Source organism: Lagopus leucura, unplaced genomic scaffold, assembly GCF_019238085.1.
Source record: "Lagopus leucura isolate 7727_CA_CO unplaced genomic scaffold, USGS_WTPT01 Super-Scaffold_100001, whole genome shotgun sequence".
NCBI lineage: Eukaryota > Metazoa > Chordata > Aves > Galliformes > Phasianidae > Lagopus > Lagopus leucura.
The window spans coordinates 99,113,099-99,138,349 of record NW_024962262.1 but is presented as its reverse complement, the minus strand read 5'-3'; the positions used below and the strand labels follow the sequence as shown (position 1 = coordinate 99,138,349).

At 38.2% G+C, this 25,251-nt stretch overlaps 1 protein-coding gene across 7 annotated transcripts in view; it reads right to left on the bottom strand.

Annotated features, from left to right (window-relative positions):
• The window catches only part of STXBP5L (syntaxin binding protein 5L), a 175,556-nt gene that overhangs the window by 137,914 nt on the left and 12,391 nt on the right, over nt 1–25,251 (bottom strand). For all 7 annotated transcript variants that reach the window (XM_042868043.1, XM_042868047.1, XM_042868049.1 and 4 more), the window contains exon 2: nt 23,461–23,558. In XM_042868043.1, the coding sequence (XP_042723977.1) occupies nt 23,461–23,558 (98 nt within the window). The remainder of the gene's footprint in view (nt 1–23,460; nt 23,559–25,251) is intronic.

Here is a 25,251-nt window from a genome sequence, read left to right as displayed (position 1 = left end):
TACAGTTGATGTGTTGCATATTACCGCCGTGTACCAAAAAAATATATCCAAACCATAATACAGATGACTGTCATAGCAAATGATCAAAGCAGTGAGGATGACTTCCTAAACAGTGGGTCCTGGGAAGAGCAGAACTGAAGGCATACAGAGCTGTCTGAAGTCATTTTATAAACTTTGTATCATCTCTATGCTTTGCATTTAACACACGAGTGCCACAAGTCAATTTTTGATATTGTTGAGTGGTCCCAAAATTCATTAGTGTATCTTGCTGGCTTCTAGGATAAAAACAAAAGTATCAGATTACTTCATGAGATTCTTTCTGTCATCAGAAATTATGCCTCTAGAGGGGTAACTCACACGGTAATTTAGCCCAAGATTATTCATAAATTTCCTAAGTTACTTGAAATTAAAAACACAGCTGCTAAAATGTGCAAGTAACACCTGATATTTTTTTTAGGATATGTAAAAAGGAGGAAAGTCAGTCCTGCTTAATTCCAAAACCTGTGGCCCACGCAAACAAAACTGAGGACTGAATCCTGAAGAAGAGTGACTGATTCAGGAATCATGACACACATGAACTACTTCTTCACTACGAACTACTTCTAAAAAGCTATTATGATCTTTGGATACCTGATAATTTGATTAGAGACACTATTAAAAAGATATTTTGGGCAGGCCTGAAATCCGCACATTTCCTCTTTTTGTTTGTGAATAACAGAATCAAGGACAAAGAGATTATATAAGCTATCAGTACCATTTATCAAAAAGAAGACTGAGATGTTTTGCCTACTATCTATGGAACAACTTCAGGAAGAAAAAATACAGGTACTAAAAAAATTCCTTGATCTGAGAAAGCCATAATAAGAAGCAATTGCTGAAAGCTGAACTTGGAGAAGAGCAAATTTGAAACACGGAACTAAACTAATATTTTTTGAACAGTGAGAATAATACTGGGAAGCGGTGACAGAGGATAAATTCTTAAATTCTTATGTCTTACCAATAATGTAAAAATTAATACATAACAATATATAAAATGCTCATGTATTAATATGATCTTTCACTAATCATTTGAAAAGATATGCACAAATTCATAATCTTTGGTAGCCTGCATAAGAGATCTTGTGTAATATTTACATTGGATTACTACACTGAATAATAGCCTTAGTAATTCAGTAATGGTAAAAAAAAAAAAAAATCCATTCTGGACATGTGCACCTGGCTGACAAGCACAGTGTCTAATTAAGGTGCCTAGACCCAGGAAAAAAGCCTCAGTGACATTTCCATAATAGACATAACTCTTGGTTAATTAGGTAGGTACCTTTAGGTAACCAGACTGATGGTTCTAACAATTGTCATCAAATACATTTTTATCTTTTTAAATCCAAGAGAATATAAATTAAGTAGATAATATGGAAATGGTCCAACACGTAAGGCGCCCTTGCAAAGCAGATTACTGCATCTACTTTGCCAAGTACAATAATACCCAGGAGCAAACTTAGGCACAAAATTCCCAGGCTTTGTTTTGAAGAGATGCATTTAGCTCATTCAGACATAACTTGGGAGCGGTGCACAGAAAGGAATATTCCAAGGCATGCCCTCCACAGAAAGAGTGAAAAGGTTGTGCCTGGCTTGGCCTCTTTTATCCTACACAAACTTTCAGCTCTATCCAGAAAGGTTGTTCATCTTCAAATACCACTGCATATATTCCTAGGGAATCCTGGAGCTTGTAGAACGCATCCTCTGTTTCATTTCATGTATGGAGCATTTCATGCTCCAAAAGTAGTGCCTCTTTCATTGGCAACTACATCAGATACAAAGAGCACGGTAACACTATTTGAAAAAAGAAGATGCTCCATTTCTTGGAGTCCTACAAGCATTCTTTGAGATGGATGTTTCTCCATTGCCAATACATCTTCTGAGTCACTAGTTCTCATAACTAAAATAAAAAAGTGAAAAAACTGTAGTTGGAAATTTGAAACTGGCAAAAAGATATTGTTGTAATTAATGTTTTGGAAAAAAGACAGTAACCAGGCATACAACACAATCTTGTTCATATAATTCCAAACTTAAGCCTAGCTAACTAAGATCTTGCGTTATTATGAAATATGGTTTAAAAAAAAAAAAACAAAACAGCAAGCAAAAATGCTCTGCTTCTACAGGTTAAAAAAAAGACTATTGGCCCTTAAGGATTTGGTTCTATGAAAATTTAAAGACTTGTTTAGGAACCTGAACATATTCTTACCACTCACGTATCCTTACAGTCTAGAGAGCAACCTCCAGCTTGCAGGCTGGTTTTGGGGTCTTTGCTGCTTGTGCAACACAAAGCTGTTGTCTTAGCTTCACACATCCTACATTCTGAGAAAGCAAGCACATGTACTCAGGAAGCTCTCTGACACAGTGAGCTGAAGCAACAGTATAAGATAGGTAATTCAATGACTTTAGACAATTTAAGGTCCATAACCTTTTAGGATTCAAGAAACAGGACTTAAAAGTTGTTTCAACATACAGAATTTTTGAATTTAAGCCACCTACTTCAAAGATATCTCAGTACTTGCTCTGTTCCATCCATATTTTCTCAAGTTGATTTGTATACTGTACATGGATGTTGTAAAACTGTTACGTGTCCTCATTTCTACTCTTTGTTAAACTAAAATGATGCCTGACTGATAAAACTCACCTGTTTTTTAGCAATTCAAACACTGACTGAGAACTCTCTCTGTATAAAAGGCTTCCATCAGCAATAATAAAACTACAACATGGAAATAATAGAAACAGAAGCACAAAGAGTGATATCTGGATGTTTCCACTCTGTGGAGATGCTTTAAAAGCGACCACTCAACAAAGAGTGGATATGTACGCATGAAATCATGCTCATAAGAGAAAAGAGTTCACTTACAGAAAGGCAGCAGCAGAAGAAAAGAAAACGGGACAAAGCAAAGGCAAAAGTCAGAATGCTCTTCACATTTCCGTGACAAGTTATCAGAAATACAGTAGGATCTGCCAAAATCAACTAAATAGAAGGAGGAATAGTTGACATACGAAAAAACATTCTGACTACTTGAATGCCACATATCATTAAATGTCACTTTAAAGAGCATCTGTCTCAGCCACTGACTGTAATTTTTTAGAAAGAACTGTACTTTATATTTCTAGCCTTTGTGAAGATCATGCAGCAGCCAATATACTGTCAAAATTAAAGAGCAATTCTCTGCATGGCTTACTTCCCAGGACCTTTTTTCTACTTTTATTATCATCACCAGCCACACAGAAGCTGTAAACAATTTGTACACATGCAATATTTGCCCTGTGGGTTCTTGATTTTAACTGATTCAGGAGTGATGTCAAGAGTAATTCCTATCTGGTTGCAGACTGCAAAATGTTGATGGTTCTATGTCCTGGACAGTCCCACAAAGTACTGGGACACAAAAGGGCGAAGGGAGAGGAGAATGGAAAATACAGACACAGGCAAATATTAGAAACACTGATTTTAAATTACATCTGATTTTCTGGATTATCTGTGTTATTTGATGGTATTCAAACAATAGAGAGCAAAAAAAGTGATTAAAAATATTTATGTAAATAACTGTCAGCATTATGAAGGGCACAGTCACAGTCTTCCATAATAACTGAATGTAACAGTTAAAACTTACAACTAATGTATCATTTGAAACAAAATTAACTAGGTAACTTCTGCAGACATCACTCTTTGGAAGATGATGGCAAACTGCTATTTGGAATCAAAAGTGAAACTGCTCTACTCAACAACACAGTATATAAAATGCAAAAAGTCAGCAATAAAAACAACTAGCAATCAATTCTGTATTAATCTTATTTCCTATTCCTAATGGCATTTTACAAAGGAAAAGACTGTAAATTAATATCTCATCTGAAGGGAGAGTTAGTAGCAGATAAACAACCTTGTACTTTTTCTTATCCCCTACACTGTTTACATCAGCACAGAAGAACAAAACAAAACGAAAGGAAAAAACAACTCACAACATTTTGGTAACAGATTCAACAAAGACATACATCCAGACATTCATCCTACCAATACAAGACTAACAGAAAGATTAGAAGTTCAAGCAAAGCTTGCACTGTGTTGCACATCAAACAAGCTCATGGATGACGGAGCGAGGTCCAAAGCTTTAGGCAAATCTATAACCTGTCATACAAATTTTAATGGTTGAAGAATCTTAAAAAAGAAAAAAATATCTTGAAGTGATTATATCAAAAGAGACTTTATTTAATGTCTGAGTTGGCTCTCTGAACACACTACAGCAGTAAAACAACAGAACACATTTTTTGCTGCAAGGTTTTATCTTCTTCTGCAACTTTCAACTTCAGTTAATCTAAACAATGGGAATTGGAAATTTTTGTCAGGTGTATCAAGTATATATGTAGAAGAAGAAAATATTCACTGTGGCATAGTATATTCTGGTTTATGTTAAAAAAAATTGCTTATCTTGAATTATTGTGACATTGAATTCTGCAATAGGCACTGTAAAGGAAATCCAGTTCCAGAACAAAATAACTAGATCTGCATATTCTCAGGAACTTTGGACACTGGACATCAGCTAACTGATTCTGATTATAGAGGTAAAATAATTCCACAGTTTCAGTGTTGATTTTTTTCTAAACTACACTGTGAAGGCACTAGAAAGGAACCCACTCCTAAGCTCCTCTCAACACATATGAATAGAAAAAAAACAAAACAAAACAAAAATAGGAAGCAAATGGAGGATCTAATAAGAAAAAGTAGAGGTGGAAAGAGCATTCTCTGCAATTGTAGCACCAATCCTCCACCATTCCTGACCCAATCCATGAGTACAGCACACCTCATCATCTCCAGTTACCCGGGTGGCTCCCAGCCTTGGCAGGTAATCCTCTATAGAGAGACATAACAGCCAACCTCAGACGCAGGGCAAGAATGCAGCAAGGCCTGAATCCTCAAGATTTCCAGGAATTATGTCAAGTATATATGACCACATTTTAAAAGAACTATTACAGATAAACAAATGTCTTTCCCAACTTGTTAAAAAAAAAGTCAGAAAAATTCATTCTCTTAAACAGTTCTTTGATGTGAATTTTTTAAAATAAACTAGCATCAGAGTTCTTGCAGTACTGCTCCCAGTATTTTATCTTGGGACTGCTTTTCCTCTCCACAAGCCACTTCAACGTGCTAAGTCATGCACAATGAATGAATATGAAATACACAATGACTACATCTATGAAGGAAAAAAAGTATGTGAAAATAGAAATTTATAGCCCAACATATTTTTTTTTTACATTTTAATAGTTGTAAAGGGTTGTTTGTCTTTAAGCATTACGAAACAGACTGCATTCAAGTGTAAAGTCACTCCATAAATAGGAAGCAGTAGTATGGTACTCAGTCAGCTGCTACCCAAGGTAACTCACGTGTAAAGCACTTCTTCTGATGCAATGGATGTGTTAGCATATTTTCAGGTTAAGAATTGAGTGGAGTAAGCCTTTTTTCATTAAAATAGATTAGAATTCACATCACACATTATCCATGCAACTAGAAAACTGCAGTCTTACATGTTTTCAGTTTTACTGCTTTTTCTCTGCCAAGCTGACTGAAGTCAATTAAGATGACACATTATGAAAGCCACGGCGCATAACAAATTCAAAACTTCCAGAGCAGAAGCAGCACTAATTGCTCAGAAATTATCTTAAATATTTATAAGTTACTGTAAAGTGAAAAGAGCACAGTCTCTAGTTACAAAAAGACAATCATGCAGCTGGCAAGGATGTGACTACAGCTCAGGCAGGTAATTCACAGTGAGCCCACGAGGCGCACCTATTGAGTTAGCGTTATCATAGTGCTACCTGCAGCAGCGTGACGATTTCTACAGGCTGACTTCCCAACACACAACACATTTCCAGGTAGAATGTGAGTTCATTCACTGTGGTCTTTTCTATAACAACTGTATACTGTGCACCAAGCTCAGGTATGGCCAAAGCTGGTGGGGTCTGCACTGGAGCTACACCCCAGGAGCTTTTAAACTTTTTATAAAAGCTAGATTAATATACTTGGAAGTGCAGGAGTATTCTAGCATCACTGGAAACCTGCCAGTGAATTCAGGAAACAGTCCAAGTCAGTCAGTATTTATCCTCCATCTCCCGATTTAATTTCATTAAAGGAAAATTTTAAAACTACTTCTTTTAACAATGTTCTGTTGTTAGCAATAGTTATAGCTGTCAGTGGAAGAACAGAACAGAATCGAATAGAACAGAACTGAATAGAATAATCCAGCTGGAAGAATAATCTGCAAAGACCATCAAGTCCAACCATCTGACCACTTCAGGGCTATTCTTCATTTGCAAATAAAAGACACAGCTATAAGACCCAAGTCTTCAAGTTGTGCATTTAATATAAACAAGTCACTGAGTTACTTTGTATAATCACAAATACTTTGTGTACAGCTATATACATCAATGTATATAAACGTATATATCCTGCTGTGAACAGCAACAAAGGAAAACCAGGGTTCTGTCCAAAATCCTGCAAATCTTGCAAGTGAAAAGTCTCACTGGGTTTATTGAGAACTTCTAAGATACATCAGAATAGCAGGCAATTGTCAGAGCCACAACATGTGCAGAGGCAGGGCAACATGCAGAAGAGTGCTAGGCAGGCTGGAATAAAGGACTCTTGGGTTTGCTAAGCTAGCTTATAATGTGAGTATCAGCTGAAACTGAGAGGAAGCAGTGATGCAGCTATAGATTTGTTCAACAGCAGAAATACTACATTATATGGAAACTAGATAGTGTGAAGATCCTAGAAATGAATATTAGATTTCCTGTAATAGCAGGACAATATTCACCAGCAGCAGTCTTTAGGAATACTGTATCCTCATTCTGAAATGATGATGTGTTAGCTTCTCTCTCTCCTAGTATCTTCCCTAGATATAATAGCCAGACAGTATGATGGCTTCCAGTCCAGAAGATATAAGAAACATCTGTGCACAGCTATGCAAAAACACCCACCGATTTTCTGAAATTTTGCAGAACTTGAAGTACATAAGAACTGAAGAAGTATCCCTGGGTTCTGTGATGTGGGGTACCTGATACTTTTTGTCATTTACTGGCAGGGGAGATTGCCCAAGAGACTGAAAATATGGACAAAACACAGTGGGAGACAAGCAAGAGGAGGACCTGTCCATGAGAGTAGTCATTTAAGTTGCTATCCACACTGAGCAGTTTGAGGATTCTCTACTGGCAGTGGTGGTAATGGCCCTGTGCTACTGGAGGGCAGTGACAGAGGAGAAGTGGCAAGGGAGAAAGGTGTTAAGAAACAAATAATGGGATTCTACAATATGGATAAGATAAGGTTGGTAGTTGTCTGAACCCTTAAGCAACATTGATTAAAACCTGCCACTATGAGTGAAATGAGTGTTACAAAGAGAGAAATTTTAAACGAGGTTTTTAAAATGTGGGCTTATAGAGCTTAAAAACTAACATACAGACAGATATCAAGAGCCACTTCTGTCTACCTGAGACTTTGTTATTCTGATACATAGGATAAACAATATATTGCATCTTTTATTGACCAAGTAATAAATAGTTTGCAATTATTAAAATGTTCACGTCATCAATTTCTCACTTACACTGATACCACTATTTTTCTGCTCTTTTAACATTCCAAAAAACTAAGCTCAACACTGGAGACAAGAGCTAATTTTCCTGACAGGTGACCACATTACACAGCAATTTCCCAGGCCCTCCCTCAAAAAGCAAAGACGATCTGGAAGTTTACAGCTGCCCAAAAATATCTTCTTGTCTCTTCCTTTTGTGTGAATACTGTTTCCTCCTTCTTCTTCGTTTCAGATAGGAACTAAAATAATGCACAGTGACATACTGGGCAATGAAATTTTTGTAGCCTCCTCTGACATTTGAGTAATGTGCACATTGAATCCATGCACCCTGGGATTTTATACAGTATTTCTGTATGTAGCAGAACAAACGCCTGTGCCTGTGATCAGAGTACTCAAAATCTAACTCTGAGAACAATTTCCACTTAACCTACAGATTCTGTCCAATAATTCTAATATGTAACCAAAAACTATGGATTAAGCCTCAACAATAGTAAGTATACAGGGAAAAGAAGATATAGAATGTATTTTACTTATCCTCAACACATCACTCTGTCTAGCTGCACTTATGGCAGCATAAGGTAAAAAGACTAAGGGAATCAGTCCTGAATTCCTTCTGATCTGGAAGGCATCAACAGAAACATGTATACATAAACTTTCAGGATAAATGTCATCAAAACAGTTGTGGATAAAGATCCAAACTAGAAATCAAACAGCCTGTGTTCTTTACCCATCTCTCATTAAAGACTGGATCAAATAACTTTACTACTCAGTGCCTCCATTTCCTCACCAGTAAAAACAGGCATAGTTCTACTAAGTCATCTTAATTACTTTGACACTTAATGATTAAAGGCCTTGCTAAGAGGTACTGCTTTGTTACCATTATATAGTATTGCTTTTTTCAGTTTTAATTAATATCTGCCCAGATTACAAAATACTGTTTTAGAACCATTCTGTTTGCAAGTTAGCGCAAAGCTGCAAATGCAAAATTAAAGCATTAAAAATTAATGAATTCTGTCATCTTTTATATGTGATGCTTCTCAAGAATATTTTACTTAAACACAAATATGACTGAGAACCAGAAAGACTACACAACTCCTTACACTTTGCTTGGTGTTACACCTATTGGCATGGGTTAATAAAACGTATCTCTTAGTTTTTCAAGCCCCTGCACAAAGCAGGAGAAAATGTTTACAATGGAGATTTTATAAGAACAGCAGCCAAGCTAATAGCCAAAACTCCTTTATGCAAAACCAATTTTTAACATAACTTCTGCCCATTATAATAGAAAGCCAACATTTCTTGTTCTCCAAATATTTTATTTTAATGAGAACAAAACTTGGAAGAAAATGCAGTCAAGCTATGTGGAGGTGGAAAGTACAACATCCGTCTGGGATAATCACATTCAACTCATTAGAGTTCACATTAGAGGTTTACACTGAGGTCCAGAGTATTAAAAGGGCTAAAAGAAGAAAGTGAAGTATTTTAATCACATTGGAAATGAGCAGCTTGCAAAACAATAACAAGGACAAAACTTCATGAACATCCTGGGTTACCCAGGGCAATGGGAAAAAAATCAATTAAGAACATTAAAAATATATATAATATTTTTGATTCAGCTTTTAAGAGAGTTCATCCTTTATGCACACCTTGTTTTCGTGTGTTCTCAGAGATCAGGATATCGGAAACATAGGTTCAGAAACCAACAGACAGTATTCAAGGAAATTACTATTAAGTTTATAAGACACATAAGCAATATTTGGATGATCTGGGAAATTACAAACCAGCAAATCTTACAGTGCCACTTGAACACATTTTTGAACAAAAAACCAAAAAATCCAGAAAACCAACCAACCAACCAAAAAAAAGCGATAAAGAATTTATTTCACCTTTTCCAATAAAAATAACAGTAAGTCTCCAAAAAGGTCATGGAATATCAATCTCCTCGTTCTGCTTGGCCTCATATAAAGTCACAAAACTGGACAATCACCTCAACAGTTTTCAAGACATTGGAGGTAGAGAGAAACAGAGAATCATAGAATAGATTAGGTTGGAGGGTTTCCCTTGCCCTATCACTACCAGACGATGTAAAAAGTCAGTCCCCCCTTCTGCTCATAAGCTTTCTTCAAGTACTGGAAGGTCACAGTGAGGTCTCACTGGAGCCTTCTCTTCTCCAAGCCCAAATCCCTCAACCCTTCTTCATAGGAGACCTGCTGCTGCCCTCTGATCATCTTAGTGGCCCTCCTCTGGATCTGCTCCAACAGCTCTGCATCCTTCCTGTACTGGGGACCCCAGGCCTGGATGCAGCACTGCAGACGGGGCCTCACAAGGGCAAAGTGGAGGGGGACAATCACCTCCCTCTCCCTGCTGGCCACCTCTCTATCGACGCAGCCCAGGATACTGTTGGCCTTGGGGGCTGCAAGCACACACTGGTGGCTCACGTCCAGCTTTTTGGCCATCAGGACCTCCAAGGCCTTCGCTGCAGCACTGCCCTCAATGAGTTCTTCTCCCAGTCTGTACTCTTATCTGTGACTGTCTCAACCCAAGTGCAACACCTTGTACTTGGCCTTGTTAAAACTCGTTAGGTTCTTGAGTATCCAGTTTTTGAGCATGTCCAGGTCCCTCTGGATGGCATTTCTCCTTCCTATTGTGTCAGCTGCATCATTCAGATGGATGTCATCAGCAAACTTGCTGAGGATGCACTCAATCCCACCATCTAAATTACTGATAAAGGTCTTGAAGAGCACAAATCTGAAGACTATCCCGGCAGATATTGAGTAGCCTGAAATCCCCCACCAGGATGAGAGTTTGTGAGCGCAAAACCTCTTCGCAGCTGAAAAAAAACAGCCTTGTCAACAGGCTCCTCTTGATCAGCTGGCTCATAGTAGACTCCAACTTCTAGATGCCCTTTATTGGTCTCGTTCCTAATTTCAATCCACAAACTCTCAACCTGTTCGTGACAGTTTCTCAGGGGCATCTCTTCACAGTCTATCCACTTCTTAACATAGAAGGCAATTTCCCGACCCCTTCTACCTTGCCTATCCCTTCTAAAAAGTTTACAGCTCTCAATCATGATATTCCAGCTATGTGAGTCATCCCACCATGTTTCCATGACAGCATGAAGGTTGTAGTGTCCCAATTGCATCATGGTTTCCAACTCCTCCTGCTTATTTCGCGTGCTTGTGCGGATTGGTATACAGACACTCCAGCTGCGCTTTCAGCTGCAATTGTTTTCTTAGAGGAGCCCTCCCAAAAATCTGAGACAAATTTGAGGTTTTTCTCCAAAATTAATGTTGAAAATGAAGAGATACAGAACAAGAGAATATACCTAAGGTGAGAAAAATGTTATGGTAGATAAAAATGTGTATGTCAACAAACTGAAAAAGCTTGAATTTTAATAGGTTTGAAAAATTCCTCTTAGGATCTCCAAGAAATTGAAAATCATTTCAAAAATGTGTAGGAGCTAGGGTAGCATGATAGCATTTAAATAATGATTTTGAGATCCTGAAGTGTCCATCACTAAAAGCAAGGGCACTTAGGCTGAAGTCACAATATTCTGTAGTAATAAATAAACCTGGTAACGTTTGAGGCATTTGTAAATCTGTAAAAATTCCTGGAGAATTAAGCATGTGAAAAGGTAATTTTGTTTAACAAGTTTATTCGGGAACTATAATCATACCAACACAAACTTGATGAAAGACCACGACAAACGCTATGTGCAGTGTTGACGGATGCAAAGTAATTTGTCACTAGAATAAAAAAAATACATAATTGCTTATGCACATTAGAAGAAGCTGAAACAACAGAAAAAGATACGTGAATACCTATTTCTAATGCTTTACAAATTGCTGATTAACACTGTTGCTGAAATAAAAAGCCCCATGAGAGGCCCTATGTGCCATTGAATTGAATCTGACATGAAGATGCACAGCTCAGTTTCACCTTAAAAGATAACTACAAGATTTTGTAGTTAAGAATATCCTGTCTAAACTTCCACAATCATGTCTGAATAGTAATTACAATAAGTAGTGACAACAAGACTCCAGGGCATATAGACTACGATTATATAACCATAGACTGACTAGAAATAACCTCAGACTGGCTAGAATGGAAAAGGGAAAAAAAAAAAAAAAAAAAAGAAAAAAAAAAGCAGCATTTCCATGGACAATATAAAAACACACACTTGGTGTTGAAGTTGGTCAAGGAATAAGAAATTTTATAACTACACATTTAAGAAAATTCATATGTGAGAATCAAAAGGCTTCCCACGTTTTTTAACAGAAGTTTTTGCAAGTTTATTCCTGTCAAAAGGTTCTGATGATTCTTCAAGCAGCTTGAAAATCCTTAGTAACAAATTTTCAAACTACCTAGCTTTCTGTAATATCGTGCAAGCTTAACTCATTTCAAAATCAGCAAAAAGGTCAGATAAAAACTTGATTTCCTAAGTCTTTGATTGCCCAAGTCTTTGATTGCCCAGAAAGTCAGATTTCTCTGTCCAGATCACTGCTAGATCTGTATACGGTATTAGTTTCTCCTATTAAGGAAGAAGAGAATGCAAAAATAAGAAATATTTAATTAAAACTTGGACTGCAAAGGTATTTCTGGCAAGCAGGAAGATAATCAATTATGGTTTTAATTAGGAATGTAAGACTGCCGAAAAGGTTTAAAATAAAATTTATATCCTTAAACACAGACTGGAGTACAAGATTCCTCCTTTGAATTGCCTGACTAAATTGTTAGCATATAAAGACATGGTTGCACTTCCTTTTCACTTTGTGAAAAATACTTCACAGGTCTAAACGGTCTGGTAGGAAAAATGTTCCTGTGTACAATGGCATGTGTACGTTTAAAATTCTGGGTGAAAAAAATGATTTGAGAGTCTCATATCTCAAGTCACTATTTAAATTTCTAAGCTAGTGGATAAATAACGAGCACAAACTCTCAGAAGAAGCATCTACCACCGCGTTTGATTTTCAGTCTAACCTACCCTTTCTCTGAGAAGGTCTGCCACATCTTATCTTTCAGCAAAGATTGCTGGAGAATTGTCAAGTTGATTAATTTGATTAGTGCTCTCAGTATCTCAAATGCTGAGATATTGACTCTTTTAAAAGTAAGAAACTTGCGAGTGTCTATAAAAACACTTAAAGCATCTGAAGAAAAGAACAAATCTCAGGATAGAAAACTGAGCAGAGATGTACAGAAGTTCAGTTTCACTTACAGATGCTTGAATTCTATTTAAATCTTGCTTAGGCACTCAAATTTTTATTCCTACAGAATACCAGGGCGCTGTTCTTGTGAGTAAAGCAATGTACTAGGTCAGGTCTTAAGACTTCACATGCTGCCATGTCTACACTGTAGTTTTATTTATCTTCCACTCTTAATCTATGAATTACAGAATCACATGGTCAGAAAGGACATCCAAGATCATCTAGCCCAGCCATTCTCTTATCACCAGTACTACCACTAAGCTACTAAACTATACCTCGCAGCACCTCATTCAGAAGCCTCTTGGCATCAGGGACTAGGGACACCACCAGGGATGCCGACTCCACCACCTCCCTGGGCAGCCATTCCAGTGCCTGACCACTCTTTGAGAGAAATAGTTCTTCCTTATGTCTAACCTAAACCTCCTCTGGTACAACTTGTGGCCATTTCCTCGGGTCCTTTTTGTTGCCTGGGAGAAGAGGCCAAACCCCTCCTCATCACAGCCTCCCTTCAGGAAGTTGTACAGTGCAGTGAGGTCTCCCCTGAGCCTCCTCTTCTCCAGACTGAACAATCCCAGCTCCTTCAGCCGCTCCTCATAAGACTTGTTGCTCCAGACCCCTCACCAGTTTCACTGCCCTTCTCTGGACATGTTCCAGAGCCTCAGTGTCTTTCTTTTCACAATGTAGTGAGGGGCCAAAACCTGAACACAATACTCAAGGTGCAGCCTCACCAGTGCTGAGTACAGGGGGCTGATCACCTCCCTGCTCCTGCTGGCCACACTATTTCTAATGCAGGCCAGGATGGCATTGGCCCTCTTGGCCACCTGGGCACACTGTCAGTTCATGTTCAGCCAAGCATCAACCAACACCCCCAGGTCCCTTTCCTCTTCACAGTCATCCAGCCACTCAGCCCCAAGTCTATAGCACTGCATGGGGCTGTTGTGGCCCGAGTGCAGGACCCGGCACTTGGCCTTGTTGAACCTCATCCCATTCACCTCAGCCCAGCAATCCAGCCTATCCAGATCCCTCTGAAGGGCCTCCCTACCCTCAGGCAGATGGACACCACCTCCCAGCTTGGTGTCATCTGCAAACTTACTGAGGGTGCACTCAATCCCCTCATCTAGGTCATCAATAAAGATATTAAATAACATGGGCCCCAATACCGACCCCTGAGGGACACCACTTGAAATGGGTCACCAGCTGGACTTAACTCCATTAACTACTACTCACTGGGCACGGCCCTCTAGCCAGTTCTTTACCTAGAGAAGAGTATAACTGTCCAGGCCATGGGAAGCCAGTTTCCCCAGGAGAAAACTGTGGGAGACCGTGTCAAAGGCTTTGCTGAAGTCTAGGAAGACTACATCAACAGCTTTTCCCTCATCTGCCAGTCTGGACACCCAGTCATAGAAGGAGATGAGGTTGGTCAAGCACAACCTGCCTTTCATGAACCCCTGCTGGCTGGGCCTGATCTCCTGGATTCCATGCATGTGCCATGTGATCTCACCCAAGATGATTTGCTCCATAACTTTCCCTGGTACCGCGGTCAGGCTGACAGGCCTGTAGCTCCCCAGATCCTTCTTATGGCTCTTCTTGTGGATGGGAGTCACATTGGCAAGCCTCCAATCCTCTGGAACCTCTCCAGATAACCAGGAGCACTGATAGATGGCGGAAAGCAGCTCGGCAATCACCCCTGCCAGCTCCCTCAGCACCTGAGGATGGAGCCTCTCTGGTCCCATGCACTTGTGACTGTCCAGATGGAGGAGGAGCTCTCTGTCTCCACCTGAATCATTAGGAGTGTATTCTACGTTCCATCCCAGACTACTAGGTCAGGGCATAAAGTGCCCTAAGAATAACTGATCTGACTGCTAAAGGCAGATGTTAAGTAGGCATCGAGAACCTAGGCCTTTTCCTTATCCTCAGTGGTCACATCCCCTGCTGCATCAAATAAAAGATGGAAATTCTTCTTGGTTCTTCTCTTGCCATTAATATACTTGTTAAGGATTTATTGTTCTCTTTTACTGCAGTGGCCAATCTGAGTTCAAGTTGGGCTTTTGTCTTTCTAACTTCCTCCCTACATACCTTAGCAACTTCCTTGTAATCTCCACAAGTAGCCCGTCCCATCTTCCAGAGGACACACATTCTCTCCCGGAGTCTCAACAAAAGTTCCCAGTTCATCAACACCAGTTTTCTTTCCCTCTGGCTCGCCTTACAGCACTCAGGGACAGCCTGGTCTGGTGCCTTTAAGATTTCCATCTTGAGGAGCATCCAGGCTTCCTGGACCCCTTTACCCTTCAAAAGCAACTCCCAAGGGACCCCTGCAACAGGTGTCCTGAAAAGGTCAAAGTCTGTGAAAGTTCAAGATAACAATTTTGCTAGTCACCTTTCTGACATCACCAAGAATAATTTCACGGTGGCTCTGTCCAAGACAGTCCCCAACCTTCACATCTCCCACTAGTCCTTCTCTACTAGAGCAGAAAAATACGTCTAGCAGGGCACCACCCCTGGTAGGCTCTTGTACCAACTGTGTAAGGAAGTTATCTTCCACACACTCTAGAAACCTCCTGGACTGCTTCCTCTGCACTGTATTATATTCCCAGCATACATCAGGAAAGTAAAAATTCTCCCTGTAACTAGATCTTATCACTGGGAATATATACTAGCATCTCTCAACTGCACACACAATTTCCTAACAGGATTATCTCGTACTCAAATTGGATGACTCAGTTGCTTCAGGGAGTAAACAAAATCTCTCACGCCTTGAATGGGAAGAAGTCAAACAACTCTCAGTAAGTTGAAATCAGAGGACCAGTAATCTGTAACTTTAAACATGATGCAAAGAAAATATTCTGCATTCTTAATGAATAAGTAGGAAGTGAGATTCCTCAAACTTTGCAGAAAGGACAGGGAAGAGAAGTACATAATGAAAATTCGTAAGAATCATTTGAATTTGTCAAATCATTTGGGCTTTACAATATTGTGGGAAAATGTTGACACGTGCAACTCTTAACTTATTCTAAGATTAATAGCTCAATTAGTACCCTTTAGGTACCACTCAAAATACTAAAACATACAAAAAAAAACCCAATAGTGCTATTTATGTCCTATTTATGTATTAGCTCCTCCAGTAAACTCTAAAGAGCTGAGTAAAACACAGGCAAAGAATCTCTTCTCTGCATCACCTTGCAGTCATTCTTTATCTTCCAGGACCCTCTTATAAATATGTTATAGGGAAGTAAGCATTACTTTCCTTCATGACTGGCACCTGAACTCTTTCCACTGCAGTACTTCCTCTTCTGTTTAAAAATGACCAAAATCTAAGTTTAGTTTTCTTTTAGTTTTTACCTAAGAGACTATACAATTGCAATTCAAAATGATGCTCCTCTCACAAATGTGCCTAGTAAGATAAAATGAATTGGTATTTAAGCTATGCAAATAATCTACTGACCAGGGAATATATGAGGTCTGCATAAGGAATATAGGAGACCTCCTTATCCTAATCATATATTTAAATTAAGTTCCTCAACAAACAATTGATGTATTGTATTAGTCACTCACTACACTCTAAGTATTTAACTTAAGGTATCTCTCAAACTCTACAAACTAAGATTAATGAAACTGGCATGAACAAGAAAGCACTACTGTTATAATCTAACTGGAAGTAGAGCAAACATCTACTCACATCTGAGACAATAAATTGTCTGAAGCCGAGACCTTAAATGGAGTAAATAATGAGAAAAACAACAGAAGAAAATAATTTTTTAAAACAGTAGGATGTAAATTCCAATCATTGACTTCCAAGACACTAAGCAGTTGAGAACTACTTAGTCTCAACTAAGGTGCATGCCTACTACAGGAATTTAGTCAAATCTAAGTATACTTCTACCACACATCTCATTGATTCATGACAAGTACACAAGAGGTTGGGAGAGGTCAAAGCTGGGAGAGCTGATCCAAACTGATCACAGGAGCATTCAACCATTCTGTGTTTAAAGGATGTTTGCTAAATTTAGGTCATGTGTATCTGTCTAAGAAGATAATTAGCAGATGGAAAGGGAGATTAGATTGATGTGCCTTACGTCCTCTGCAAGACAATAGTTCTGCTAATGACAGAAACATTTGAACAGAACAGGTAGGAAAATGTAAAAAGCCATACAGCACAAGATCTGATTAAGATATATCACTTCTCAAAGATAGCTGCCTATCACCACTAGGCAAAATTTCAGTATCGTGGTATGTATTTTTCTTAATAAATTCCTGAAACAAACATCCAGAAAGTGTTGCTTTTCAGGCAGCGTTCGTAAACGCAGTCACAAAATGACAAAACTCTAGAGGTTGGAAAGGACCTCTGAAGATCTTCTAGTCCAATTCCCTTGCTAAGGCAGGTTGCCTTAAGTAGGTTACAGAGAAAAGTATCCAGGCAGATTCTGAATATCTCCAGAGCAGGAGACTCCACAACCTCTCTAGGTGGTCTGTTCTAGTGCTCTGTCACCCTCAAAGTAAAGAAAATTATTCACACATTCAGATGGATTTCCTATGTTAGAATTTGTGCCCACTGCCTCTTGTTCTGTGATGATGCACCACCGAAAACAGCCTGGCCCCCTGCCCTTTGGATTGTATAAGCACTGATTAGATCCCCTCTTGGTCATCTCCATGCTGAACAGTCCCAAGTCTCTTAGCCTTAGCCTTTCTTCATAAGGGATGATGATGCTCATCAGCTCTGACTAAAATGCTGCCAGATCCATCCACCTTCCTCCCATTTCTATATGGATTTCCAAACATTTGAAAATCTATTTTTCTTACTAGATTTTTTTTCATATATCAGATTATTTTTTCCTCTTGAATAAACATCAACTGAAAGTGCAATAAGCTCAACACCTTTAACTGCAACATATTTTACATACTTACTTAAAATACATGAGACTAGGGAGACCAGTGGACCCAAATATATACAACTATGCAGAGACTTAGTATGTACACAGATACCAGCACACACATAACCAGATGTGTAATAATCTTCATGCAGATTTTAAATTCCCTAAACTGCGGATCTGTACAGTTCAACAGTAAGTTCATTTCTGCAATAACCCATTTAGGTATCCGTGCATATAAAAACAGACACATGTATTTCTTGATTATCAGTGAGATTTTCAGAAAAACGTACGTTCGGAATATTGGCTGTGAAGTTTGTGCTCCTGCTCTACTTAAGCATTCTGGAAAAATTCCAAATATATTCCACAGTGAGATAAAGATAAAACGCATCAATGACTCTTCCAAATCAAACACCAGAACTTTAGCCTTATGATTTTGTCTGTGCTTCCCCCATTCCATCTGCCCAATAAATCACATAAACAACAAAGCACGCAGCCAGCTTATTTTAAGGATAAAGATCTACTGAAACCTTGTTTAGAGACAACAATTGTAGTGTGAGTAAATCTGCCACATTTTATATTTAGATGTTATGCTACTGTTCCAGCAGACCAAAACTTTACATTATATTCTTGTATTTTCTTTTAAATGTATCCATCTTGATCAACTTGACATCAAACATTCTTTGCCATACTTTCTTTAACTGTAAAATTCCATGCCTACACAGAATTCTATGGGTGATGATTTAATTAGTGCCATTTGTTCTCTTTCCTTTTCTCTAGAGCACACAAACAGCCCCAGTTGTACTTCCGTGTAACGATGTCTGCGTACAAAAGCTGCTGAAGATGCACAGTGTTCAGAAGAGCTATCTTAAGTTTAGATTTCACCTTCCTCTTTACTTGGGATGGAAACTCTGGCATCAGATATATGACTTTTGGCTGTTTAATGGAGACAAATGAGATAGCGTTGAAGTTGTGCTGTATTTTCCACAAGATATGCCTATTAAAATAAGTATTGCTGTATCGTATTTGACATTCCAAAATAACCCTTGCTTTCAAAGCATGTGAAAAAGCACACAAAATAGGCTCAAAAAATTATTTCCAATACTATCGAAAAGCAGAATCGCTGTTGCTCAGAACCTGTAGATATTTTGTTTGATTTGCAAATGGTTTCACACACAGATTTTTTAAATACAAGAGGAAAAAAAGAAAAAAGATTATCCTCTATTTCCCCCTCTCACACCCAAAAATTCACTCATACACTCCTTACAGCTTCTTTACAGTTTCACTCTGATAAGTCAGAGTTAAGCACCACTAATACATTTCATAACTTAACCTACCAGGAAAATAGCACAGCAACAGAAACAGTATTTCACCATGCTAATTGAGTGCTTTTGGAAAGATCTGCTGGACACCAGCGTCAGATCAAGGAAAGTGTCAGAACTGTGCAGATATGCAAAAGGTCGGGGCAGAGCAACAACTCCACAACTATGTGTTAGTGAGTGGGAATGATTTTGTTTGCTTAGGTATAAAATGACTACCATACTACCAGATGACACTGCAATATTGCCATAACTAGAAAGGCCTTGCAAGTGTTGTGGATTACTTGCTTTTGTTTCTCAAGCAACGAATAGTTAAAAGGAAGATTAGCATGCCCCATGACCACCACCCGCAACAACATGAAGCCTGTCAGTCTTAAAAATAACTATTATCCATAACAATAGAAAACAGTAGAAATATGTCCAAAGATGTATTATCAGTGTAAGTCAGTGTGATGACAGATAAGCTTTTCATGGTCTGGAAGCCACTCTGGACACAGTAGATATCCTTGCACTGGATTTTAAATTTTCCTTCATTTCTTTATAAGCAAAGATGATAATAACTATGGAATGGTCTAAATGTAGAGTTTTGTTACTGCAGCTGGCCACAAAATAATCAGTGACTCAATACAATAATGTGTAGATAATTATATGCCTGCAGTAGATGGCTATACTGGCACATCATTGAGTTGATGGAAGAAGTCAACATGAAAAGACACAGTGAACCCATAAAATGAAGTACCCATAATGAATTTTAGCAAGCATTTGTGAGTTGATTAAATAGCAATGTAGGAATACACATAATGAAACAGGAAAGCAACATGCTACTTCAGATATGACATTGGAATAATCATTTCTATCGCTGATTTTGATCTATTCATTCAGAGACATGATGTGACAAAACCTTAGCCTTCTTTTCCCCTGAAATGAGGAAGAGACTTCAATCTGATCAATTTTCCTAATTTGTCTCACTCCCTGTATAGTGATATGCCTTCTCTGATAGATTAGAGACAGTACACTTTGTTTTATTGCGTGTAATGTCAGAAGGTTTTCCAGACTAGGACTAAAGAAAAACCATATGGAGATAACAAGAAAAGGAATTCAATTTCATAACCCTTCTTCATCTGAACATGTTTGCCTCAAGCAAGGACAGTACAGGTAGAGCAGTAACAAAACACGGTCTAAGTATGGGTGCTGAGAACAGGGATGAAGGATTAAGATGACCATATGACAAAGCAATTGTTTCTAGAGTGAATATTTTGCATTTATTTGCAGGCTTTGTAATTCATTGTCAGTAACAGGAAGACACTCATTCATCAGTGATTTAATGTGTACTCATTCTGAGGATGAAGCACAGCTGTTTTGTGAGGATCAGCACCCATCAGACACTGATGTAGCTAAAAGCTACAGTTGTCTGAAGTTTCTTGAGAATCCCACAGAAACCACTAGCATCACTAGAGCATAGCAACGGCAATTCCCATTGCTACAGAAGCTACAGCTGCTAGAGCAGCTTGAAAAGAAATCTAGAAGGCAAATTGACACTCATTCCAAAGTGAGCTTTCATTTATCTCTGTATTGTAATGGAAATTTATGAATAATAGTCTATTTCAGGCCAATTTAGAACGGACTATTTCAGTCATGCTGCTCAATTGTTTGAAATGATCACCTAAAGGTGTGGTGTTAAGCCTTTATTTTCAACGCTGTTATATGTGCTTCATTTTTCTTTGGAAACTGCTTTGCTTTTTCAACTTGTAAGCTTACAATCACTAGATATGCCATCACTTTGTGAACCTTATGGAAAGACAGGGAAGCAAGCATACCATTATGTCACTTGCACCAGTTACAGGAAAACTTGTTCTACATAATTACATGAATACGAAACATGAATTTTGTCTTGCCATACCTTTGTGCTGCTTAGCACAAAAGGATTTGATCCAAACTGGGCACTTTTGGTACTAACACACCAACAAATAAATGGTTGCATTCTTGTAGCGGGTAGCCAAACATCCTTTTGCACCATCCACAATACTGGTTAGAAGCACCAGCTTCACTGCTAGAGTACAATGAATGAGAACATCATTCTGTTATGTAATATCTTCATTGCAGAATGAAATTATGCTGCTCTATTAAAAACTGCTTTTACAGGATACTGTGGAAGATTGAGAGTCATTAAAATATGAACTACATTTAGTTTGCTTTTAAAAAAAATCCATTATTGTATTTTCAGAATTAATACTAAACACATCTTGGCTTGAATCTTATTGTCTGCAACAGTTAAAAATGGTGACAACATGATTGGCTTAAATAAGCAGGGTTCATGGTCCCAGGCTGTTTCATTCATCACTCTTCTTTGCTACATACACAGGCAAACTTGCTAGTCCATAACTGGGCTTTTTACATAGTATGTTCTCTAAAGCTTTGAGAGTGAAGTTGAGAAGTTTCAGTTAAAAAATGAAAAAAAAAAAGTAACCCTTTTAATGGTACCATCTGTCTTCTAAGCATAGCTCTCATTGACTCAGTGCTCAATTAAGCAAACCAGGCTCTGTGTGCCAAAGCCATGAGGTATTTATGTTATAAGATGGCATCTCTCTTTAAAAAAAAAAAAAAAATCAAATTGTCTGATAATCTTGATACCCATGTTTGATTCAACTCCTAGAAAATTTTCCATAAATGAAGTACGCTTTTGCTAGCAAAAATGGAGAAGAGACATTAAAGGTTATAAACATTATAAAATTCGAAAAATATTCTTCTTCCTCTAGCCCTTTATAATCAATTTCCATAGATAATCCACACAGAGTTTTATATGAGGTGAGGGACACAGCTTATTTTCCGCTTTATGTTCCATTCCTGTGGCAAGTGACCTATAGATTTAACTTAATTCTGCACAAAGATGTACTAATTTACATAGGTATAGGATGACTAGCCAGTAGCAACTCTGCTCTTACATCTGCCAGGTTGCTGAGATGGAAAGAAGCAGAGGCTTAGGAGTCAATTTTCTGCAAGACCTTCATTCTATAATACCTGTACCACCTATGAAATTCCCTGTCTCCCTGCTTATAGAAGGTATCAATGAACCTTCCAGATAAAAGGCTCTAGCCTTCTAATGTTTCCTAATTCTCAGAAGTATGCATGGATACTAGACTTGAACTTCCCCAGAAGCGCATAAATTCAATTACTCTGAATGGAATATATTTAATCTACTTCATGCAGGAAAATATTAAGAGTAGAATCATCAAAGCAAAGTTTCTAACATAACAGGTTTAGTTGAGTCTTGGGTAAAGAAAATGAGGTTTATGAAAACACAACTGTTCAGAACAAGAGTACCCAAAATGGAGGAAATTAAAGGGTTAGTCATGTTACAAGAGGCCCCGGATGGTTCTCCATGAGATAATTTTTCATTAGATTGTAAGTGTCCTGGTTTCAGCTGGACAGTTGGTTTTCTTCATAGTATTTGGTATGAGTGAACAGCCATGTGTTGCTTAGCTGCCTGCTGGGTAAAACCATAACAGTACGCTACTTTAACTGCTATTTTATAAAGCGTTGCCCCTTACTTTCAACCCCAGAATTTGTTTAGCTGCAAGACGCTGTAAAAAGTATTGGCTTACTACTTCTGTATCCTGCAACTCCTAAAGCTTCCTTATATTCTTTCCTCTATTTTTTCCTTGAATTTTCTTAAATTATATGCAGTTTCACCACACTAGAATACATTTGAATCAAGACAAATTTTAAAAAATATATATTAAGATAAACATTTTGAAAGACATATTTAAATATACTCCTCATATTTTTCTAAAACAAAAGTTGTTCAAATTTTCATTTCATTTATGTTCAATCTGTTCTGTTTAGACAACTAACTTTAAAATTCCTGCAGTATAAAAACATACATAAGGTTCTGACACTAATGTACCCCTATAATTAATGAAGAGAAACAGCTACTTTTAGGTTGTTTAACCTTACCTCCCTGAAACATCTCCTCCAAGAAGAGAAAAATTATGCCCTAAAATCATCTTTTTCCTATCATTCACTTAGGAAGGTCTAAACAATATTTCAAACACACTTATTTCCAGTGAAGATTTCTCCAGCTGGCTGCATTGCAACAGTTGACTTATTTATTGCCAGTTCAAAATTCCCACTTTGCTCATCACCACATTGTAGTCTAACTTTACATACTGAAAAGTCTCCTTACTCACAGCAGAACAAAAAATTAATTCTGCTTTATATACCAATATACGCCATACGTACAGCAAAAACTCATTCAAAATTTTTCCTTCAGACAACTGAAGAAACTAAAGGTAATTCCTCAGCAGCACATTCTTTTCCAGTCAATAAAGTAAAACAAAATGAGACATAACATAACACCATAAACTGTACCCTTACCTGAGTGCTTCTAGATGTAAAGATGATTCATGTCACTGAGTGCAAATACAGAGAAATTGCATACATTCTGAATAAGAAAGGATACATTCGTATGGCTCCTGTTCTTGTCCCAATTGCCAGAATTTTCTGAACTGGGTCAAAAGCTAAGGCAGTGGGTAGATAAGGAAAACCATGACGAACCGTCTGAAACAGAACAAAATAACAAAGTCAGTGAAATGTAACCTCAAACAACAGCACGTGTGTTCTATGTTATGGGTAAAGGAAAATAATTTACATTTTTGTAATCAACATTGTCAGTTGATAAAGACTCAACATGAGCCAATTACGTGCTCCTGCAGCTCAGAAGGCCAACTGTATTCTGGGTTGAATAAAGAGAAGCATGACCAGCAGAATGAGGGAAGTGATTCTGCCCCTCTACTCTGCTCTTGCGAGAGACCCACCTGGAGAACCTATTCTGGAGGTCCCAACACAAGGACATGAAGCTGCTGGCCAGAAGGCGGCCACAAAGATGATCAAAGAGCTGGAGCACCTTCCCTGCGAGGACAGGCTGAAAGAGCTGGGGCTCTTCAGTATGAAGAAGAGAACGGTCCAGAAGACCTTATCAGCAGCCTTCCAGTACCTGAAGGGGGCCTACAGAAAAGCTGGAGAGGGACTTTTTATAAGGGCACATAGCAACAGGATGAGGGGAAATGACTTTAAACTGGAAGAGTGTAGATTTAGACTAGATATTAGAAAGAAATTCTTTACTGTGAGGGTGGTGAGACACTGGAACAGGTTGCCCAGAGAGGCTGTGGATGCCCTCTTCCTGGAAGCATTCAAGGCCAGGCTGGATGGGGCTTTGAGCAACCTGGTCTGCACGGGGTTGGAACTAGATGATCTGAAAGGTCCCTGCCAACCCAAACCATTCTATAGTTCTGTGATTCTATGATTTTACTTTATGCTGTATTATTTGCAATATATTTCCACAGAAGTACTGTAAAAGATACGTTGTTCTAAATACAGAGGTGAATTTCATTCATGTTAATTTCTACATTTGCTCTTTACTTGCATATTTTATGTTTTTGTTGTAACGATGCAGATTATAAAGTATGCACCAACTATATATTCAAAGATAACCCCAAAATGGAAGGCAGCTGTAACTCTAAATTAAAAAAACAACAACAACAAAAAAAAAACATGTAATATGATTTTACAATGCAACAAACAAACAGTTTCAGCCTGACCAGAACAGCCACAGAGGACAGAAATGGAACTTATCCAGAGGAAGACATCCAATAAATCAATAAACTGAATTGAGTCTACGAACGAAAAAACCCTTCATATCCATTTAAAAAACAAAAACACCAGAGAAGATGTTCTCAAAATGAACAGCTGAATCACTCATCTTTTCTTAACCTTTATTTGGAATACTATGCTTGTAATTCTGATTTTTCAGAGATGCAATGCATTCTTAGGTTTTTAGGTTTAAGAGTTCCTCAAATAATATTTTAAATTATCTAAACCTGGAAGTTATGACCAGTATGACTTGCCTGATTCTTAACAGAAACAATCTCATGATGGAAAAGCCCAACACACACACAAAAAAAGACTGAAAATAACAAGGCTAGACTAGAAAATACAAATAACAACAATAATAAAGTGACTGTAATGAGTGTGATTGTTTACCTAATAATATCTCAAGTACAGAGTTCAGGTTTGGGCCTCTCACTACGATAAAGACATTGAGGCCCTGAAGCATATCCAGAGAAGGACAACAAAGCTGGTGAGGAGTCTGGAGTACAAGTCTAATGGGAAACAGCTGAGGGAGCTGGGATTGTTAGTGTGGAGAAGAAGAGGCTTGGAGAGATCTCATCACTCTCTACGACTCCCTGAAAGC